This window comes from Cricetulus griseus, chromosome 4, assembly GCF_003668045.3.
Source record: "Cricetulus griseus strain 17A/GY chromosome 4, alternate assembly CriGri-PICRH-1.0, whole genome shotgun sequence".
Classification (NCBI taxonomy): domain Eukaryota; kingdom Metazoa; phylum Chordata; class Mammalia; order Rodentia; family Cricetidae; genus Cricetulus; species Cricetulus griseus.
The window spans coordinates 181,009,406-181,029,628 of NC_048597.1; the positions used below are offsets into that span (position 1 = coordinate 181,009,406).

The following is a 20,223-nucleotide window of genomic DNA, read 5'->3' on the forward strand; positions in this document are numbered from 1 at the left end:
TCTTCTGTTAGCCTGAGGTTTGATGCAGTATGGGCAGTCACACACAGACATAGTTCACTCCTGCATTGTCCGTGTGACTGCCCCTGAAAATCAGGCTAGGAAAAAATGAAAAAATAAAATAAAACCCAGAGAAGCAATTGGTCAAGGGAATGAGAAAAACAAAACCCTAATAATCTACAATTAGGAAAGACGGTAGGAGGTCTTGTAGAGTGCTCTGAAGTGCTGCTGTCTGGGGGAAGGAGGCACCTGGGTGGGGGGGGGGTGCCTTACCTCTGAGTCTCCCTGACTGCTTGGAGGCCTTCATGCAGTTTCCTAGGCCCATTAGGCTCTCTAGGTCGTTTCAAATAAACCGCCCACCCCATGCTCCTCCATCTGGTGACCAGAGGTTAAACTAATATGTTTGCAGACGGTCATGGAGAGCTGGGTGCCAACAGCCTAACTCAGGGGAATCCAAGTATGTGTGTCTTGAAACAATTCTACCCTCCATTACCTCGACATCTAGAAGCCTATAAACAAAAGAAGAAGTGGATTGGGCAAGCCAGTCTGCTGAAATCTTAACAGCCGAGGGCCAGGCTGACCACTGGGCCCAATACCCTAGGAGTAAGGGGGGTAGGGAGGTGGAGGCTTGATGGGCCTGGGAAGGTGGTGAGGCTGTCACGTAGGGCAGGGCCGGGACTGGGCGGCGTTCCAGAGAGGGTGAGTCACCCGGAGCAGGGTGGGCACAGGCCGGGGAGGGGAGGGGAGGCGTGGCGGCTTTACGCAGGGAGGATGGGGCGGGTATAAAAGCCCCACCCAGCCCAGCCGGGCCGCTCGGCTTCTGGGGAGGCTTTCAGCGCTAGGCGCCCGGCCCAGGTAAGTGGGGCGCGGCCCGGTCATCCGCTATGGCCTCGGGGTTTCGGTGTTGAACCGGGAGCGGGCAGGCTCCGACGACGGGGACCCTGGGAGGCACCAAGAAGGATCCATCCCCTTGGGCGATCTACGCGTCCTGCCACAGAGTTGCAAAGTGTCCCGTGTGGGGTCGTGACACGTCTCTTTGCATACCACGCCTGGGGGGGGTGCAGGGCAGAGGTGGAGGAGACTGTGCTTCCCCTTGAGGTCCCCTGAGAAGCAGGGAGACCCTGTGTGGGGCGGGGAACCGAGGGGCTCGGCATTCCAGAGGTGCTAGGTGCCAACGGGGGACTGGGTGTGGCCGCTGGGGAGCCTGCAGCCCAACAGTGAGACATCTGTGGACTTTTCCCCTCCGCCTTCCGAACTGCGTCGTCCTCTCACTCTGAACCATAACTCCTGCAATTTCAGGTGTATTTCTTTGCTACTGACAAACGTAAATTTGTGAAGTCGGCGCGGGGAACCGGGCGAGGGCGGGGGCGGCGGCACCAGAACTTCAAGTCTTGAGTTCTTGGTGCCCTCCTTTACACAAAACAATCTCAGCTCAGTCTTTGTCGCGAACTCTAGATTGTTTGGTAGGACAGCGACCTCAGACCCTATTCTTTCTGAGGAGTTTGCCGCCCTGGAACGTGTGCAGAAAGAAGTATCCCCGGGTGGTTCAGTAGAGAAAGTTGCCTTGACTGCACTGAAGCCACCATGAGTCAATTGACAGAGTCTATAGAAAAGGGCGTGGCTCCTGAGCCCCAGGTTCCAATGCTGGCATGGAGGGCTGTGGCTCCAGAAGTTTCTTTATCTATAAAAGTGGTTTCCGAACCCTTGTTCTTAGCTCCACCCACACTGAGTTATTGAAGATTTCCGAAAACAAGTTCATTCAAAAATAGATAAGTAAAGCACACTGAAAACACAGCGTTGTACAAATATAAAAGAAAACAAAAAGCTGTTACTTGAGACATAGCGGTAATCTCAAAACTCGGAAGACCGAGGCAGCAAGATCCTGAGTTTGAATCCAGCCTGAGCTACAAAGTGAGACACCATCCTCCCCCTGACCCCCGTCTCAAAAAACAAACAAACAAAACGGAGAGCTGATCTAGCTCATTGGTAGAGTACCCCACTAAGACACACAAGATCCAGGCTTTTATTCCCAGAACCAGAATAACCAGAAAGTTATTCATTTGTGTAGTAATTTGCCATATTCAGTCCCAGCCCTTAACAACAACCATAAACTCTTGGAATCCAAGGTCCTCAGCCTTTAACATACAGGGGTATTATCAGATGAGTCTGCAACTTGGACTGGGAAGCCACTTCCCGGCTCTCCCCCAGGAACACTATAGAAGGAGTTTGGAAACCCATGCTAGCACACTCCCCCACCCCAATTAATTAATTTGCACTGTATCTGAGTGCTGCCTAATGGCAAGGAGCAGGATACAAGATGGGAGGGCGAGGGGTGGTCCATGGGTAGGAATAATAAATCACTGATGCGGTTTTCAGGGTTTTCTCCGTTTAGTTTTAAATATAGATTTGATTAAATCGTGTTAATTGAAAACTTGTGTCTTTGCCCCCTTCTCTGGTTTCTTTTTCCTGCTTCCCTGCCACCTTCTTGCGGTCTGTGTCCCTTGATGTGTTACGTTGGCTTTGGACACTTGAGCGGCCCCTCCTCCACACCCACTTCCTCTTCATTTCAGTGTGTGCTGCGCCCAGCCAAAGCCTGTGGGTCTGAGTCAGGGAACCTGAAGATGGCAGATGAGATCAGGGCAGAGCCCCGTCCTCTTCCACTGAGTCCACTGCTCACCTTAGATCCCGGGGTTTCTTTAGAAGAGCCCGTCGCCTCTGCTGCAGCAGGGGCAACCTCCTAGGTGCGCACCTTTCTGTTGAGGGTTTCCTGTTTGGTGTGGTAGAGAGAGAAGTTCAGGAAGTTTTGCTAACTAGCCAGGCAGCACTTAAGGCTTTGACTGAGAGCTTGGGTTTGGACTGGTGCCTCTCAATGTTTCACATCCTGTGTCTTTGAGTTATTAAAATACCCTATTGATTGGCATTACACATGCAGTCTTGGCCACTGGCTTCCTGACTAAGTTCCGATTTAAGTAGTTTTCCTGGCAAGACAGGCACTCTCCTAAATTGCTATTGATTTTTGAGAACTCTCATCTCTCTCTGCACCTTTGGGCCTGCATTAATGTGTGTGAGGGTTGATGGGAACTTTGGCTCTAATTCTTGGCTTGTGCTGGGTGCCAGACCTGTTTCATCTGGGGAGAGTGGGTGTGTTACAAAAGGAGTCCCAGGCACTGTGGGCTGCTTTCAGCATCCATTTGTCTTACAAACTGTCTTTTACGTACCCACTGTGTCCCAATCACAGTTATGGTACTGAGGATACAGTAGTAGACTAGACACACATGCATGCATATTCGTTCACTGTGTGCTTGTACATACAAACACAGCCCTTGCCTTTCAGATTTTGAATCTTTTAGGGAAAGAAAAAAAAAGAAAAGATACGTGTGTTAATTGTAGAGATAGCAATTTGATTTGACATTTTGTATTTTCCTAAACTAATATTTACTCACAAAACCAGCTGGGTCTCCATTCCCAGCTTCTATACAGTTGTTTCACAGACCTAGACATGGAGCTGAGCTTATCCCAAAGAGGTGTCTAAATAAACTGGATTTAACCTGTTCTTCACAATCAACTGGGAGACTTGAGTAGAAGTTGGCTGTTCTCTTTTTCTGCACCTACAAATAACCACCCCCCCCAAGCCACACCCTTCTCTAGCTGTGGGCCTGCCATCCAGAGAGGAAATTCCAGTCCTTAACAGAAATTCTTTCCACCCATTCACAGTCTGGCATGTTTTTTCTTTTGTTACCAGAGGCAGTCCCCATCCGTGTTGTTGCGGGGACTTATGATTCTGGGTGGTTCCATTGATATGATTTCCAGATGTTCCCATTAGGGAGCACATTGACCCTCTTAAATCATCTGAGCGCAGGTCTTTGTAGGGTACTCATCTGCAGCACCCAAGAGGTCTGAGTTTAAAATCAGACCAGACAACTCTGACCACAAGGAGTGGCCATGACATGGAACCATTTGTATATGCCCTTTGTCTCCTGGTCACACCCAGAGGACACTCACAGCTCAGAGGAATTACATGACTACGTGGTTCTTCTGCCTCCCTTGGACTACCTCTTTGCCTTCTGGCTCTCTGCTTGTTCCTGTGGATGCTGTGGTTCCCATGCTGTCCATCCAGATAATGTGGAGATGGGGCTGAGTACCAGCTGCTTATAACAAACGGGAAGAGGCTGTCCTAACATGATCTGCCAAGCTATGAAGATGTTCAGAGTCTGGAAATGGGAGCTCCCAGATCTGAATGGGTGGAACTGGGCCAGGATTTTAAACATTCAGTCTTAGGTAAAGAAAGGAAACTGAGAAAGGAGACTATGTTGGAAAACAATGAAGTAGACCTAAAACAGAAAGACCCAGTGTATGAGCCACAACTTGCCATTGAACCACCTACTATATTCCAGGTACTGTCAGACCAATGGTCAGTACAAAAGAATAAGACACAAGTCCCATGGTTGGGCAGTGTAGAAGGTGTCCTCTGAACACTCAACTCTGGTATTTCACAAATACACAAAGAATATCAGGAGGGCTGGGTAAGGAGGGTGTTTGAGAAAGGTGATATCTGTTATGATTCTCCATAGCTTGAAGTCTTGTTTAGATGCCCACTGATCAAGATGGCATGCTCCTGGTAGAGGGAAAAATAGTCCTGAGCATGCTGAGAGAAGAGCTAGTGGTCTATCCTGACTTGTGTGAAGAGGGCATGTGTGAGTGTGCATTTGTGCAAAAACACTATTGAAGGACTGATAGTGTGGCTCAGTGGGTAGAGTCCTTGCCTAACATGTACAAGTCTTGGGTCCCTTCCTTAGCACCATATTAAATTGAGAGGCAAGAGGATTACAAGTTCAAGATCATCCTTGGCTACTTAATGAGACTGAAGCTAGTCTATGCTAAAGGTAAGACCTTGTCTAAAGACAGAGAAGGGGAGGGGAAGGGAGAGAAAGAAGAAATAGCAAACTTCAACTGAGAGGTAGGTTCAGAGTGTGGGGAATTGTCTTGAGCTTGAACCTTTTTTCTGGCAGCTGAGCCCTGTTGGAAGCCTAATATGTGGGCCATAAGACACTGAGATTGAATTATAGATGCTCAGGCTGCATTTCCCAACCCTGAACGTGTCTCATGCCAAATGACATCATTCTTCCATGCTGGTCTCTTCCCACCCACTCCAAATCTATCAGGAGGGGCTCCCAAACCAAGAAGTGCTAGTATCTGTAGCTTGCAAACAAATATTGGTTCAGATCAGAAAGCCAGAGGGACAGGCTAGAGCAAACGCTGCAGGGGCCTCTTGCTGAGTCTGATCAAGGCCATGGGCAGAATTCCAGGAATCCCGGGGCTTGACTTGGCCCTGTGACTCAAGCATTAATCAGAATCATAAAACTAAGGGGGAAAGTATGAGCCTTCAAGAAGGTTCTGTTAACTAAAGATGATTTAGAGGGTGGAGGGTGGGGTACAGTGGGAACTCCCTCCTCCATCGACTCATGCATTTTTTGTTTAAAATCCCAATATAGTTTGTACACTGTGGTGTCCAGGAACTACAGTAAGGAAGAAAGGGCTGTGGTAGGGAAACCCAGCCCTCCACATTCCTACCCTCACCCGTTTTGACTTTAAAATCCTGGTTTGGAGTCATTCCAATCCATGATTGGTTCATTGTGGTTGCTAGGCATCTGTTTTGGGGTAACCCAACAACATGCTGTGTTTTTTCAACTACTCTCCAAGTGGGTGTGTCTCTGAAACTGCTGGGTTGGATTCTCTACAGACCAGCTCTGTCCCAACAAGCTCTTGGGATTTTTTGGTTTTTGTTTTTTGGGTTTTTTTTTTTTTTTTTTTTTTTTTTTTTTTGGTGCAAATTAATATCTGGGCTTTCTGGAACTAGCTTTTTTTTTTTTTTTTTTTTTTTTTTTTTTTTTTTTTTTTTTTTTTTTTGCTTCAGTGAAATGTATTTTTGCTGTTTACAGCATTGCCTGTGAGATCCTTTCTTGGACTTTTAATTTGAAAACGTTTGTGTTTCACTTTTCCTTTTGCAGCAGAGAGGTTTTAAACAACTTCATTTGTACTTTTTGGTCATTGTTGTAACTGCGTTTTTTTTTTTTTTTTTAAACAAAACAATAATATAATATCTAGTTATTCGGTTTTTTAAAAGACAAAAACCGTAAATTATTTGTAAAACAGATTATCTGCTACATGTAAATGACTGGCCTTACAACTGCTCCACAGATTCCATTACTGTCAAGCTTTGTCTTCTGAGAGCCTTGTGCCAGCAGGTTAAGTCTCATTTATTGTTTTCAAGGCCACAGGAGACAGTCTATTCCCTTCATTTAGGGAGGAGCTAGGGCAGTACCTGTTTTCCCACCAATGTGGGGAGCTACTTCAGATTGGCTGGAGTGGGGTGTGACTTTGGGAGTCTCCCTGGACTGGGCTGGTTTATTTTCTTAACCAGAAACATCTGCCTGAGAAAGGGCTCTGTTCACAGGGTAGCCAGGTCCCAGCCTGCCCTGGGAGGCAAGGCTCTGGCATAGAGTGTTCTTGCCAACAGATGGCTCACCTGATAGTTCTTTCTGGTATGCAGGTTGAGACTAGTTGGTCAGCTGGGTGAGGCCGTGGTGCTAGGAAGAGATATAAATCTGGGGGGCCCAGTGCCAAAAAGAGAGTGCTCTGCTCTGAAGGCAATCCAAATTTTACATTGTGGAGTCAAGGAGTTAGTCCTCTTACATGGCACAGCGACTAATGTTTGCTTGTTTGTTTGTTTTTAAAGCCAGGATCTCATGTAGCCCAGGCTAGCCTCAAACTCAGTATGTAGCCAAGGATGATCCTTCTCCTCCCACCTCCACCTCCTAAGAGCTGGGATTGTAGGCATGTCCCTTCACTCCTGGCTTTCGTAGCCCACTCCCCCTTTTAAATCTTGTCTTTTGGTGAACAGGTAAATAGGAGTATTGAGTCTAATCACGTTGGCTCTCACACCTTCCACCATTTCTGTAGCCAAACTTAACTTTTCTCCATTCATTCAGGTGCCTGGGTTTTGGGATCACGACATGGACATGGCTTCCTAACAAACCTGTGCCTTTGTATTCTTGAGGTACACTGGGGATGTATCCCTCTCCAGTCCTCTACTCCCTCCACCCCTGACATGTTCCTCTAGCTGCTGACTCACTCCTCTCAGCCTACACAGAGAGGCCTCGCCATTAGGACCTAGACTGAGCCACTCTGCTTCCTTTATCTTTGTGACCTAATCTCTCCATTGAAGAGCCACTGGGGTGAGATCTAAAGGGCAAAGGCAGAGGACTCAAAGGTCCTGGGTTGTAGCCCTACCCTGCTGTGGACCATGGCTAGTAGTCTCAAGTGTCTCTCATACAGGTGGTGTGTTAGTTACTTTTCTGCTTGCTGTGACCAAATACCTTACTACAGGCACCTTGAAGGATGAGGGGCTTATTTCAGCTTACAGTTTAAGTGTGTATAGTCCATAATAGCAGGGAAGGTATGGCGGCGGCAGGAGCTTGAGAAGTACCTGGTCACATTGCATATACAGTCAGGAAGCAGAAAGATATGAATGCCAGTTCTCAGCATACTGTCTTTTATTATTTTTTATTAATACAGTCTATGACAAAAGCTCATGGCATGGTACCATTCACATTTAAGACAGGTCTTCCCATTTTAATGACCCTAAACTAGGAAATCCTTCACAGAATCACCCAGAGGTGTGTTTCCATGGTTAATCCAAATCCACTCAAGTCAACAGCAAAGATTTTCCATCCCTTGAGTGCGGTCTGAGTGTTCATGTACTCTGAGTCTGTGGATGACCTATTGCCAGGGTCTACAAATCTCACCAGCACTGCAAAGGCCTTTTTTTTTTCCAGCATCAAAGTCTTTATTCATGTGAACTGTTAAAAATGTGCATCTATCTATAGCAGTGTCAAATGAGGATGATAGTTGAGAGCCACCATGTAGTTGCTGGGAATTGAACTTAGGACCTCTGGAAGAGCAGTCGGTGTTCTTAACCTCTGAGCCATCTCTCCAGCCCCTGCAAAGGCCTTTTCTGACCCCAAGAGTCACAACACACTGTCCCATTCTCAGTAGTCAAACTTTTTAGTAGTCTTGGTGAGAGGCAGCACTCGCTGTTTGTTCTAGCAACTAATCGGCCCTGTTCAGAGAAACTGCACAGCCAGGAGATTGGATGAAGTGGAGAAGCAAAGGTTGTATTTTATTTCTAAGCTAAAATAAGGTTGCCATTAAACTTGCATGAGCTAGGAAATATTTATGGGTATAGGCACTTAGATATTGCTTGTCGGTCTCTGTGACTTTGGGGTTATTATGATGTTTTTGATTTTTTGGTGCAGAAAGATTGTAATATAAATGTGACTTATACTAAAAACTGTTCTTAAGTGCATGTTTGGGGGCGGGAGAGATGGCTAAGTGGTAAAGAGTGCTTGCTGTGCAATAAGGACGGGACTTCAAATCTCAGCAGAAAGGTAGCAAACCAGGTGCCCCAGTTCTTAAGTGGGTGGGAACAGAAGGATGTCTGCATTGCTGACTTTCAGCTTACTCCAGATCACGAAAGCTTCAGGTGCCAGGAGAGAGACCCTGCTTCAAAAGGAAAAGATGGAGAGTGGTAGAGCAGGGACCAGTGTCCTCTTCTGGTTTCTTTGTTTACACACAGATGCATGAGCTTTCTAGTACACCTGCATGAACAAACAGGTACATTTGAATACACACACACACACACACACACACACACACACACACACACACACACACACACACACACACACACACACACACACACACACACACACACACACACACAAAGTCTGTCACCTCGTTGGTGGAAATAATGTATTTTTCATTTATATAGGGATCTGAGCCTTGGTAGATGAAGTGAGGCAAAGTATACTTCTGGCTTGGAGTCATATGTAACAATGTGCTATTTCAATGCTTTACAAGTGGAGAGCACTCAATGTTGAATGCATGAAGGAATTCCCATAGAAAGGCTAGGGAGAGCTGTGTGGAGTGGGGGCTCTTCCGACCTTATCGGAGCAATGCTAAAGTAGTGGTGGCTTGAGGAATGCACAGAGTGCCATAAAATATAGTGAGAGCCAGGAGTGGCCAAACACACCTGTAATCCCAGGCAAGAAGATTGTGAGTTTGAAGCCAGCCTGGGCTACATAGTGACATCCTGACTTTTTGTCATTGTATGGTGTGTATACATGTGTGTGCATACATGAGGGTGCAGGTATGGCTGCTTATGCATTTGTGTGCAGGTATGGATACACATACACGAATATATGTGTACATGCACATGGAGTTCAGAGTTTGATATCACTGTTTTCTTGATTGTGTTCCATTTTCATTAACTGGGACAGGATCTCCTGAGGAAGGGAGAGCTCTCCCATTTAGCTAGACTAGCCATCTTACTCAAGGGATCTCCTGTTTCTGCCACACGAGCACTGGGATTACAGGTGCTAGGGATCTGAACTCTGATCCTTATACCTGTGTAGACATCCCTTTATCCACTGAGCATCTCCCAAGCTCCATGACACCCTGTTTTAAGTGGTGTGTGTGTGTGTGTGTGTGTGTGTAGAGGGGAGGAGTAAGAAGGACAGGAGCCAGAGAGAAAATAAACCTATTTGCTTGGAGAAAGCTAAGTCAAGGAACACGTTAAGCATGAATCTTTTGTGGGGAATGGATAGAGGGAGTTGTGGCTGGGTCCTGATGCTAATCTTTGAAGGCTGTGTTCTGTTGGAGGTAGAGGAAGAACTGGCCTTGATTTCTAACTATCTGACAAGATCAGATGGGGGATTGAGTTGGTAGCAGTAGGGAAGACCAAGCTGATGAAAGAACAGATGATTATAAATGCTGGCACAAAAAGCAAGATTTGTGGGGCACCAAAAAATCCCTCTTATTTGTCCTCTCAAGGTGCCGAGGCTGTGGGAGAAGAATTAACAAGAACAGAGAGTGTAAAGTGGTACATCAGGTTGTCTTTGATCTGAACAGTACTGGGGGGAGGGCTCCATGTGGGCAGCTGTCTGCAAAGCAGCACTCAGAGCTGGGAAGACAGATTGGAAGAACAACTCAATAAAATCCTGCTGTGCTGTGTGGCACAAATCGCCTGCACAGCAGAGCTGGGGGAGGAGCCTCATTGGCTATACATGGAGTTGTATCCTTACTGTGTTAGTGGACACAACTGTGCCACTTGGGCGGTCAGGTGGCGGTTTTCATTTGTTTCATTCTGCTTTGCATTTTAATTCTTTACACTGGAAACCTGCAAAGCAGAGAATACCTGCTCTTATCTGCTCTGGAAACTCTTAGGCCAAGTGAATCTGATGGGAGCCCCTGGCAGGTTTAGGCCCAGGTAGAATGGAGAGATGCTCCGCCAAGGAAGATGTCTGAATAGGCTGAGGAAGAGGCTTTGGGGGTGAGATTGGACTGCGTCCTTCTGGAATTCTTTTAGACCAGTGCTCATATGTTGAGTGCTAGTTTCCATTCATTCTATGTAGACACAGAATGTGAGGAGCACATTCAATGTCGAATTTTCTAGTAGTCACATTAAACATCAATAAAGGGCCAGTGAGATGGCGTAGGTAACAAACACTCGCCACCAAACGTGATCATCCACATGATGGGAGGAGAGAACCAACTCGCACAAGTTGTCCTCTTCTTGCATGCCATAGCACGCACGTGTGCATATACACGCACAAGTAAATACAGAACAACAACAACAACAACAGCAACAATAATAATAGCAACAGGTGAAAAGACTGGGGAGAGCTTAGAGGTTAAGAGCTCCGTTGTTCTTACTGAGGACCTGAGCTCGGTTCCCAGGACCTACATCAATGCTTTACAATCACCTGAACTCCAGTTCTAGGGTATCCAACAACCTCTTCATGCCTCTGTAGACACACACACACACACAACACATGCATGCCATTGACAAGTGTGTGTGCACACGCACTAGTATACCCATACATACCACACACACACACACACACACACACACACACACAACACAACACATGCATGCCATTGACAAGTGTGTGTGCACACGCACTAGTATACCCATACATACCACACACACACACACACACACACACACACACACACACACACACACACCACACACACTGTGCTACACCTTTTTGTCTTCTCCAACCTTGGCAACCATTCACCATCTCATTACCTCCACAGAGTTGCCTCTTCTAGAATGCTCTGTAACTGGAATCAACCATGTGCAGCCTTTCAGGCCACCTCCTCTCGCTTGGTAATGTGCATTTGAAGCTCCACTGTGTCTTCTGTTGGGATTGAGAACTTTTTAGCACTAAATAATAGGCTTTTTTTTTTTTTTGATGAACCACAATGTACTGATAGAGCTAGACTTTTTACCATGAAGAATGGCACGGACACACAGGGGACATACAGGGGACACACAAGGGAGAAGAGGCAGTGAGGGAGCTGACAGAGTGGAGGTGATTCAAATGATTTTGGTGACCTTCCTTTTTGCCTGGCTTAAAAGGCTTGAGGGAGGGGCAGTGAGCATCTTTCAAAAGTACATCCTGACCACAAATAAAGGTGACTCTCTCTCCCTGACCTCCCACCTCCCACAGCCTAGAATTCACTTAGTTCAGAGTATTCCTGTAAGTTGCCAAATGGCTGTGTCATATATTGTCTTCAAAGCAGTTTTATGAAAACATCTAGGCAAATCGAGCCCCATGAAGAAAATAGAGAGTTTAATTCCGGCACTGCTAATGCAAATACTGTTGGCAACCTTTTGGGGAGGTGGCTGTGTGCTGTGTTCTTCTTTAGGGTGATTATGAAGAATGACCTGTCTTGTCTCAGCAGGAGTCACTCTTGGTGGTGGGGGCTAGGTAGGCATTTGGGACTATCAACGCCAACAACTTAGTCCACACACAGGGAAAGGCCATTCATCAGTATGGCAGCTCCGACTGATAACATGTATTCTATGGAAGATGATGACATAGCAACTGCTCTTAATCTTAAATGCAAGGTCAGCCCTCAGTGAGATGTGTTCATATCAAAAGTTGGTCTATTTGCATTTTATAAACAGTTTAATACTCTCTTTGCATGTGTTTACCTGTGTGCATATTTGTGTGCTTGGGTCCCCCATCTCCCAGACTTTTTCATGTGGATTCTGGGGGTCAAACTAAGGTCCTTATGCTCATAAGGCATGCATGTTATGTTTGAACTCATCACCTAGCCCAAGCATCTTGTGAGTATCACTGGAGGAAATGGTTGTAGGCTAATATTAAAGTTTTATTTGGGGATCAGGCTGACATGGAGCCAGTGTTGATCCCAGTTCATGTGCTTCTTACTATTCGGAGTCACTTGAGAGCGACACACAAGTAATGGCAGTTTCGATATGTTTATTGCTTTTGATGGAAAAACCCAATCCCTGTTTGAATGAGTGGTGTTTGTCACAGGAAGCTTTTAGGTTTGGCATTCACAGACCAGACCCTCCAGGTCCTGTTTAACCAGAGCAAGAGACAGACTAGCTTAGTAATCCATCCCCAACCTAAGGCACCCATCTCTAAGCTTTAATTTTCTCAATGATAAGATTGAGAATTGCATGCTTGAAAAAATGCTTGCTTTAACAGCCTCAGGTTCAATGGTCCAAGCAGACGTTAGTGATGAGTTGCTGTGCTTGGGGGAAAGAAAGCTGCCTTTTAAAGACTTTGTATGTCTTTTTTTTTTTTTTTTCAGCTTCTTTTTCAAAATGTCTACTGTCCACGAAATCCTGTGCAAGCTCAGCTTGGAGGGCGATGTAAGTATCCAGTCTCTCACTTTGTGTGATTTTATGAATTGGACATCTGTTGAACTGTGCTACGATCTCCCTGTATACACAAGGAAAATGGGGCCATAATTCAGTCATTATTAGTTGTCTCCACTGCGCCCCAGTTACTCATTGCTTTAACTGTTCCTAGCAGTTTCATTTGAAATAAATGTCATGGTGCTAAAACATTTTTTGGCATCGAATGAGATAGCCTCATGGAGAAGGAAATAGCTGGAATTGTGTTCTGTCAGACTTACTCCATGAGTGGTAATTATTGCTTTGGTGACATGTGAGTTTTTAATGTCAAGTCCTGATATTTTGTTTATCAGAAGCTTCAGCCACGTCAAAAAAGAATTCCAGTGTCTTTTAGGCTTCTTAGAATATCTGGAATATTCTTCTAGGCAATGGCCTATGGCAGCATTATTGTTATTGTTGTTATTATTATTATTAATTCCCTGAGTCCAATTACTGCTGCCCATGTGTGCATGAGTCTGCATCCACTGGACTATGGATAACCTGCCAGTGACCACGTCCCCCCAAAGAAAAGCAATTCTCTCTCAAAGCAGCCATCAACTACAGTACTTCCTCAGTTAGAGTGGGGTCTCACAAGCCTCTCCTTTTCTGTTTAATATAGCACCCGGGAAAGCTTTTCTACAAAATAAAACAGAATGTATCTTTTTAAAAAAGAATAATTATATAATTAATCATAGGGCTTTGTCATTGTTTTATTTTGTCTATGAGGAAGCTCAGAAGTAAAATTTGTCTTTTAAAGAGCCACTCAAAAGATAGGTGACAACTTGGGCCATGTGTACAAGCCACTCTTTGTTGTCTGTGGCACCTGCTCTCTTAATGTGCAAATGACTGGGCCTGCCTGAACACAGACTGTGTGGAATATTAAAGCCTTTTTGTTATTTCCTCATTTAAATCTTCCCTGTCTTGGAACTTGGCTTGCTGTTAGGACCTAGACAAGTCTTACTGTTATATAATTTGTTTCTCTAACAGATTTTATCTAATGTCTTTGATGATTAGATTGTTCTTGGTATGAAGTTTCATGAGAAGTCGCTATGACAGTGGCCAGACTGGCAGAGTATATGCCTAAGCTTAGCTGGTGTGAAGCCATAGGTTCCATCCACAGTACTGCAGAAACCAGGTGTGCACATCTGTAATTGCAGCGCTTGAGACAGGGAGGCAGTAGGATTCAAAGCTCAGAGTCATCCTTGGCTATGTATCAAGTTTAGACCCTTCAAATAAAGGGTTTGTAAGAGAGCTATTTTGTCAGCTTTTGAAGTTACTCTACCCTAGGAGTAGGTGTGGAGAGATGAGACTAAACTGGAAAACACCCTATATTGCCCATTATTGTAAGCAAAGGAAAGATCACTTTTACCCAATAACTTAATTTTCAGACAAATGGATTTTATAGGCACCTGATTAGCCATTTCTTTATGTTTCTAGAGTAACCACAGGACCACACCCACCTTTCTGCCACTCACTTAATGATGACAACATATCCCCTGACCAGTGAGCCGTGTGCATGTTGTGGGCACATGGCCAGCTGCCTGCCCTGTTAAGAATCAGAAAAAAATTTTCCTTACATTCCTGCCCACTTTTTTCTGTAGCTAACAAGAATAAATATAAAACACGTTTCCAGGAAGCACTTTGCTTGAAATTGTCTTCATGTATGCTGCATCACTTCATCAATCTTCCCAGAGTGTTCCCTTACCTGAGCCACCGGTGCCCAACCGACAATCGCATAGGCCATATGTATCCCAAGATAGGTATAGATGGGGCCCACCACAAAAGTATAAACTTACTTAAAATACTAGGGGACATTATTTTGTAACTCAATTGCCTCATTTTTGAGCATGAACTTTGTAGATAGTTATGTTATGCCGCAAGGTTGAGCATGGCTGAAAGTGGTGAAATTGGGCAAGGCAAACTTAGATCATGCATTTGTGTTTCAGAACTATAAATATGAACTAGATTTACCATTTGGCCCCATTTAACAGGTGTCTGACCCTGAACTTAAAGTTCTAGTTTTCTCCCAGGGACACTGGGGAGTGTGGATCTCAGTTGCTTCCTTGTGTCACCTTACTAGTAAGGAAACCCAATGGTGTGGGTACTGGGCTGGCTCAGGAAACCTGTGGGTGAGCAGATCATTGCTATCACCACAGTGATACCATTGGAAGCTACCCTGAGGTTGGTCACCATCATGTGTCACCATCACCCGTTGTATGTACCAGGGAGGCTGTGATATGGGGCATTGCTCGGTGAAGCACCACCATGTAGGAGATACATCAGTGGTACATGGTTCAGGACCATTCACCAGTCAAAGTCACATCATTCATACCCATTGTTAGCCTCTCATTTGGGGGCAGGCTATCCCTGCAGAAACAGTTCACAAGAAGAGGGAATTTAAATGCATAGAAGAGAGAATGGATAGAGAAGTAGGCCATTGTCTTGGGGGTGGATGGGCAGAGAGTCCAGTTCATCAGCACAGGAAAGTGGTGGCCTCCGACAGGCATCCAAAGAGGAAGGACATTTAAAAGACAGTAAGGAAAATGTGCCAGGCGGAGCAGCAGGCAAGGGCATCCTGGAGGAGGCAGAGGAGAGCACTGAGGAGAAGGGAGAAGGGAGAAGAACAGGAACTTGTCACAGTAAAGAGGATGTGGGCTGGCTCTCGCCCACCTTGGTGCCATAAAGGTAGTCACAGCATACGCCTGGAGGAAGTCCCTTCCCTTGCACAACCCATAGAGGCATAGGGATGAGCGCTGTCATTAGCTTGTTTGTTTATTTGTTTTTTTGGGGGGGGGCGAGGGGAGTCAGGGCTTCATGTATCTCAGGCTAGCCTGAAACTTGCCATGTAGCTAAGAATAACTTTGAACTTCTGATTCGATTGCCTCCACCTCCCCAGCGCTGGGATTACCATCCCTCACTCATACTGCTGAGGATCAAACTCAGGGCTTCATGCACTCGGGGCAAACATTCCACCAACTGACCCATCCCCAGTCCTGCATTCCCTGTTTAAAGAGTGTGGATCTTGGCAGCCCAGGCCTGTAGTAACACTTGGCAGTGCATGCTATCTTTCAGACATTTCCACAGTTTTGACTTAGTTCAAATTCTTGCTAGACCAGTTTCTTTCTCTTCAGAAACTTGCATAGATGCTGGTCTCAGGTCTCTAGCTTGGTGCCTTCTGTTTTGAAGCTCCTACTACAAGTAAAATGCAGAGTACAAGCACAGTATGGTCTAAACTAGTGAAAAACAACTCTGTGGAAAAGTAAAATTTTTCTTTCTTCCTTTTTTTTTGGGGGGGGGGCTGGTCTCTTGTAGCCAAAGTTGGTCTCAAACTTATAATGTAGCTGAGGATGACTTTGAACTTCTGATCGTCCTGCTTCTATTTCCAGGGTGTTAGGATTATAGGTATGGGCTACCAGGCCCAGTTTATGTGGTGCTGGGAGATGACAGTCAGGGCTTAGTCTACATTAGGCAAGTACTCCACCAATTGAGCTGTATTCCCAGTATCACAAAAAACCTAATATAAAAAAAGACAACTGGAGTGTGGTAGCCTGTAAACACCTATTTACTTATCACGAAAGTGGTTAGAATTATTACGAGAAACATTGGAATCTGGGTTCAGGGGCATTCTTTCATTGAGAGGACTTGCAGTGTGTTATCTGAGTGTGTTTGTGCTCTCATCGCAGCACTCCACACCCCCAAGTGCCTATGGGTCAGTCAAACCCTACACCAACTTTGATGCTGAGAGGGACGCTCTGAACATCGAGACGGCTGTCAAGACCAAAGGTAGGCCCTATACCTGTCTTCTTGTCAGGGTGGCCTTGAACTTATAGTGTAGCCGGTTCACAACCACCTGTGATTCCAGCTCCAGAGTATCAGTATCAGATGCCCTATTCAGGCACCACTCTCTTGTACACACACCTACACCTACACCTATACACACATACACACACACACACCCCTAAGAGGAAAAAAATTGCTGCCTTAAAACATGTACACACACACTCACATACACACACACTACATATAATCTACTTTCTTAAAACAATCCCTCTTTCACCACTGGGCATGTGATTCTTATGATTTCTCCATATACCTTTGCAGAAACACCCTAGAGGTTAATAGTTAACTCATTTGACAAAGATGGTGTCTTTTACAAGCTTAGCACAAAGGTGCTTTTTATCCCTGCGTGAGAAAGCTCTTAGCCCACTGGAATGTAAAGATTGCACAGATGAACTCTGGCCACAGCTAAAATGCTCACGTTAATAAAAATACTTCTAGGCCCTTCTCCAAGTCAGCAGAAAAACACTGTAGTTCCCAAGCAGGAAGGCCCGGAGGGCTGGGACATGGGCTCCCACATTCCTGTGTGGGCCCGCGTGGCTGACATCACCACCACCACCATGTTGTGGTTGTCTTCGCCAATATTATTAGGTGCTTATGATGAGCTGATAGTGCATTGAGCCATTCTGGAGCTTCTGGATTAGCTGACCTTCAGATTAATTTCTGATGCCATGTTGTGCCATTCCCAATTTACATATGACACTGAGGAGGGTTAGTTAACATGCTTGGTGACTGTTGGCCTTGGTTCAGGCTTGGATTTGATCATAGTCCTTCCAAGTCCATCCACAACCCATGTCACAACACCCAGCAGTTAGGATTAGATCCATCCCTTTGTCTTAGACTATTTATTCCCTAAAACCAGTCTGACCCTGTTGCCATAAGATATGCATCACAGCTGTGGTGCAGCATTAGCGAGGGCACCTGTTTCTTCTTCCTTTATCCCACCCAACTCCCAGCATCAGTGCTCATGGCTGCAGTTGGGGCCATGCTGTCATTTAGTTTTTTGTGCGCCTATTGGTTTTAGTAAATAACAGTTTTCTTAAGTCTGGTGCTCCTTTGCAATAAAAGATTGAACAAGTGTTGTCTTAAGTGTATTTTCCAGATGTTTAACTATCAATATTGACAATTTAATATGCTCACTTTAACCATTCATTCACCTTAAACTCATTAGTTGTACAGGAAAATGTCAATGAACTATAGTATACTATATGCTATTATGAAGGCTACAATTTTTACTCAAAAAGGGAAAAAACCCAAAGGTACTAGTAACTGACTTATGAAATTATGAATTATTGATTCTTGTGTTTTCAATATATTCTGTTTCTGTGTTTTCCAAATTTTCCATGATGGTTATGCGTTGTCTTTCTGGAGACAGGCAGGACAAGTTCATTAAGAACATGCCCCTGATATTTCAGATAAGTAACACCACTTAGATAATGAGGAATCTGGAGTGATTAAGACACTCCTGAACACCTTCATCTCAGATGCTTTATCAGGATCGGGCATCATCGTCTTGACATCAAAGGAAACAGGGTAAACCTTGAATGTCCATAGAGACACAAACCAGGGCTGTCTGCTCCCTAGTAACCTTGTGCCTGACACAGACAAGGTGAGCTGGGCTCTTGCAGGCTAGTAAAAGCAAGGGGAGGAGGAGGCAGGACACACTGCCTGGAACTGAATAGTTGCTATTGGACATGAGGACTGGGCATGGGTGGACACTTGGCATGAGGACAGTGATTAGGAGGGGCAGAGTGGGCAGAGATCTGGATATGGCTCTACCCTGGTAAGTCTACTCCATCCCTTCTCCCATCACCTGTGAGAGTTCATCTTTGCGCATTATGGTGGCTACTTTTAAAATGGGCTTCCCTGCTGCTTCTGTTATAGTTTTTCTTTCTTAGCTTCATCTCCTATTCCACACTGTGTCACTTAGCAGATGGTGCCTCTGCTTTTGCAACTCCACAAGTATATGACTTCAGTATTAACATTTGCCAAGCATGGCTCTACTTTAGTGGCCCCTTCTTTGCCCTCCCTCCCCCCTTCATGGTCTTGCAGTGTAGCCCAGGATAGCCCAAGATATTGATCCTCTTCCCCTGGTCTCCCCATTACTGGGATTACAGCTGTGTAGAGTTGGTCACCCCCTTGCCTCCTATGTTCCCACGTCATGCCTCCATCATAGTTGTTGTCACACTGTTATACTTATTAACGTCTAGATCTGTCTTTTCTTAAGTGGTTTTATTTATTAACCTTTTAAATTTTTTACTTATTTTTATTTTCTGTACATTGGAGTTTTGCCTACATGTATGTCTTTGTGAGCTGTCATGTGGGTGCTAGGAATTGAACCCGGGTCCTCTGGAAGAGCAGCCACTGCTCTTAACTGCTGAGCCATCTCTCCAGCCCTCTTAACCTTTTAAAGATGCTCAGGACCATGAGATTGTGTGAGGAGGTAACAACTCGAATAATAGAGCACACACAGAGAGAGCACAGATGCATTTGGGGGACAGACAGCAAATGTTCATTAGAGAGTCTGGTGTCACCCGAAAGACAGAATGGTCCCCATGAGCTTTAATCCATTTTCACCAGCTGAATTTAGCTTACTCTCATGAGTCAGCTTTGTTTCTAGTCAGAGGAATATTGAATACGTTTTCCTTGCATTACCTAAACCCAGTGCAAGGTTGTCTTGTGTTTACTGTTTGGCCTGAGGTAGACCGTGCAATACTTCATGTAATTTATGTCTAGTTAGAAGCTGAGTTAAGCCTTGCAAAAGTAGTAACATTGCTTAATTAACAAGAGGTTTCTGAAACTTGATCTGTAGTAGTCTCTTGGTCTAGAATGGCCTTGGGTTAAATATATACTATGGAATGTTCAACACAGCTGGGGATGGTTTACCATATGGGTCCAAATAACTAGAAAGGAAAGTCAGCTAAATTAGAAAAGGATGAATCTCAACTCCATGAAATAGATGGTAATTAGCAACAGCACAGCCCTGGAGTTAGCATTGGTGCCAATGAATCTGAGCAGCTTTGGCGTCTGCAGAGGGGAGGGCCCAGAGTTGCTCTATTATTGCCAGTTTTGATTTGAGCAGTATTTGTGTTCTCCGGAAGGGTGAGGCCCCCCCTCCTCATGAGTGAGCCCAACTATAGAAGTGAGTTTCTGCACTTCTTTTCTCTTATATTTTAAAATAGAGCCATCTAAGATTTCCAGCAAGGCCGCAAGGCCACCCTCCTGTGCCCTGGAAAGTGAGCCAGGACCAGTAAATTTGGTTTCACTTGCATACCTGGAATGGGATGCAAGTAGCTGAGCGGACCAATTAAGAGAGTATACTCTCTGAGAGTGCCAGGAGGTATACTGGCTGGGGAGTAGCTCTTACTTCTAAGATCAGGGAGGCAAAGATTGAAGAAAACCCTGCTGCTCTGGGGCACACCCATGAGAAACTCATTGGCCGCAGGGCCCTCTCATTCTGCTAGAAGGAAACCTGTCCACTCTTTCCTTTGTAGAGGCCTCCCTCTTGGGCTTGAGGGTCACTGCAAACTGAACCTCATCTTACAGCTGTTCTCAGAGGCAGACAAGGCCCCTGTTGAGTCTCAGTTGCTTTCACTCCTGAGCACAGCTTTCCT

General features: G+C 45.3%; 1 protein-coding gene across 1 annotated transcript in view; it reads left to right on the top strand.

The window, feature by feature from the left end:
* The first annotated feature begins 744 nt into the window (after positions 1–744).
* The window catches only part of Anxa2 (annexin A2), a 40,709-nt gene continuing 21,230 nt past the window's right edge, over positions 745–20,223 (top strand). The window contains exons 1-3 of the mRNA XM_027411254.2: positions 745–852; positions 12,688–12,748; positions 16,456–16,555. Coding sequence (XP_027267055.1) covers positions 12,701–12,748; positions 16,456–16,555 — 148 coding nt within the window. The 5' untranslated portion in view covers positions 745–852; positions 12,688–12,700. The remainder of the gene's footprint in view (positions 853–12,687; positions 12,749–16,455; positions 16,556–20,223) is intronic.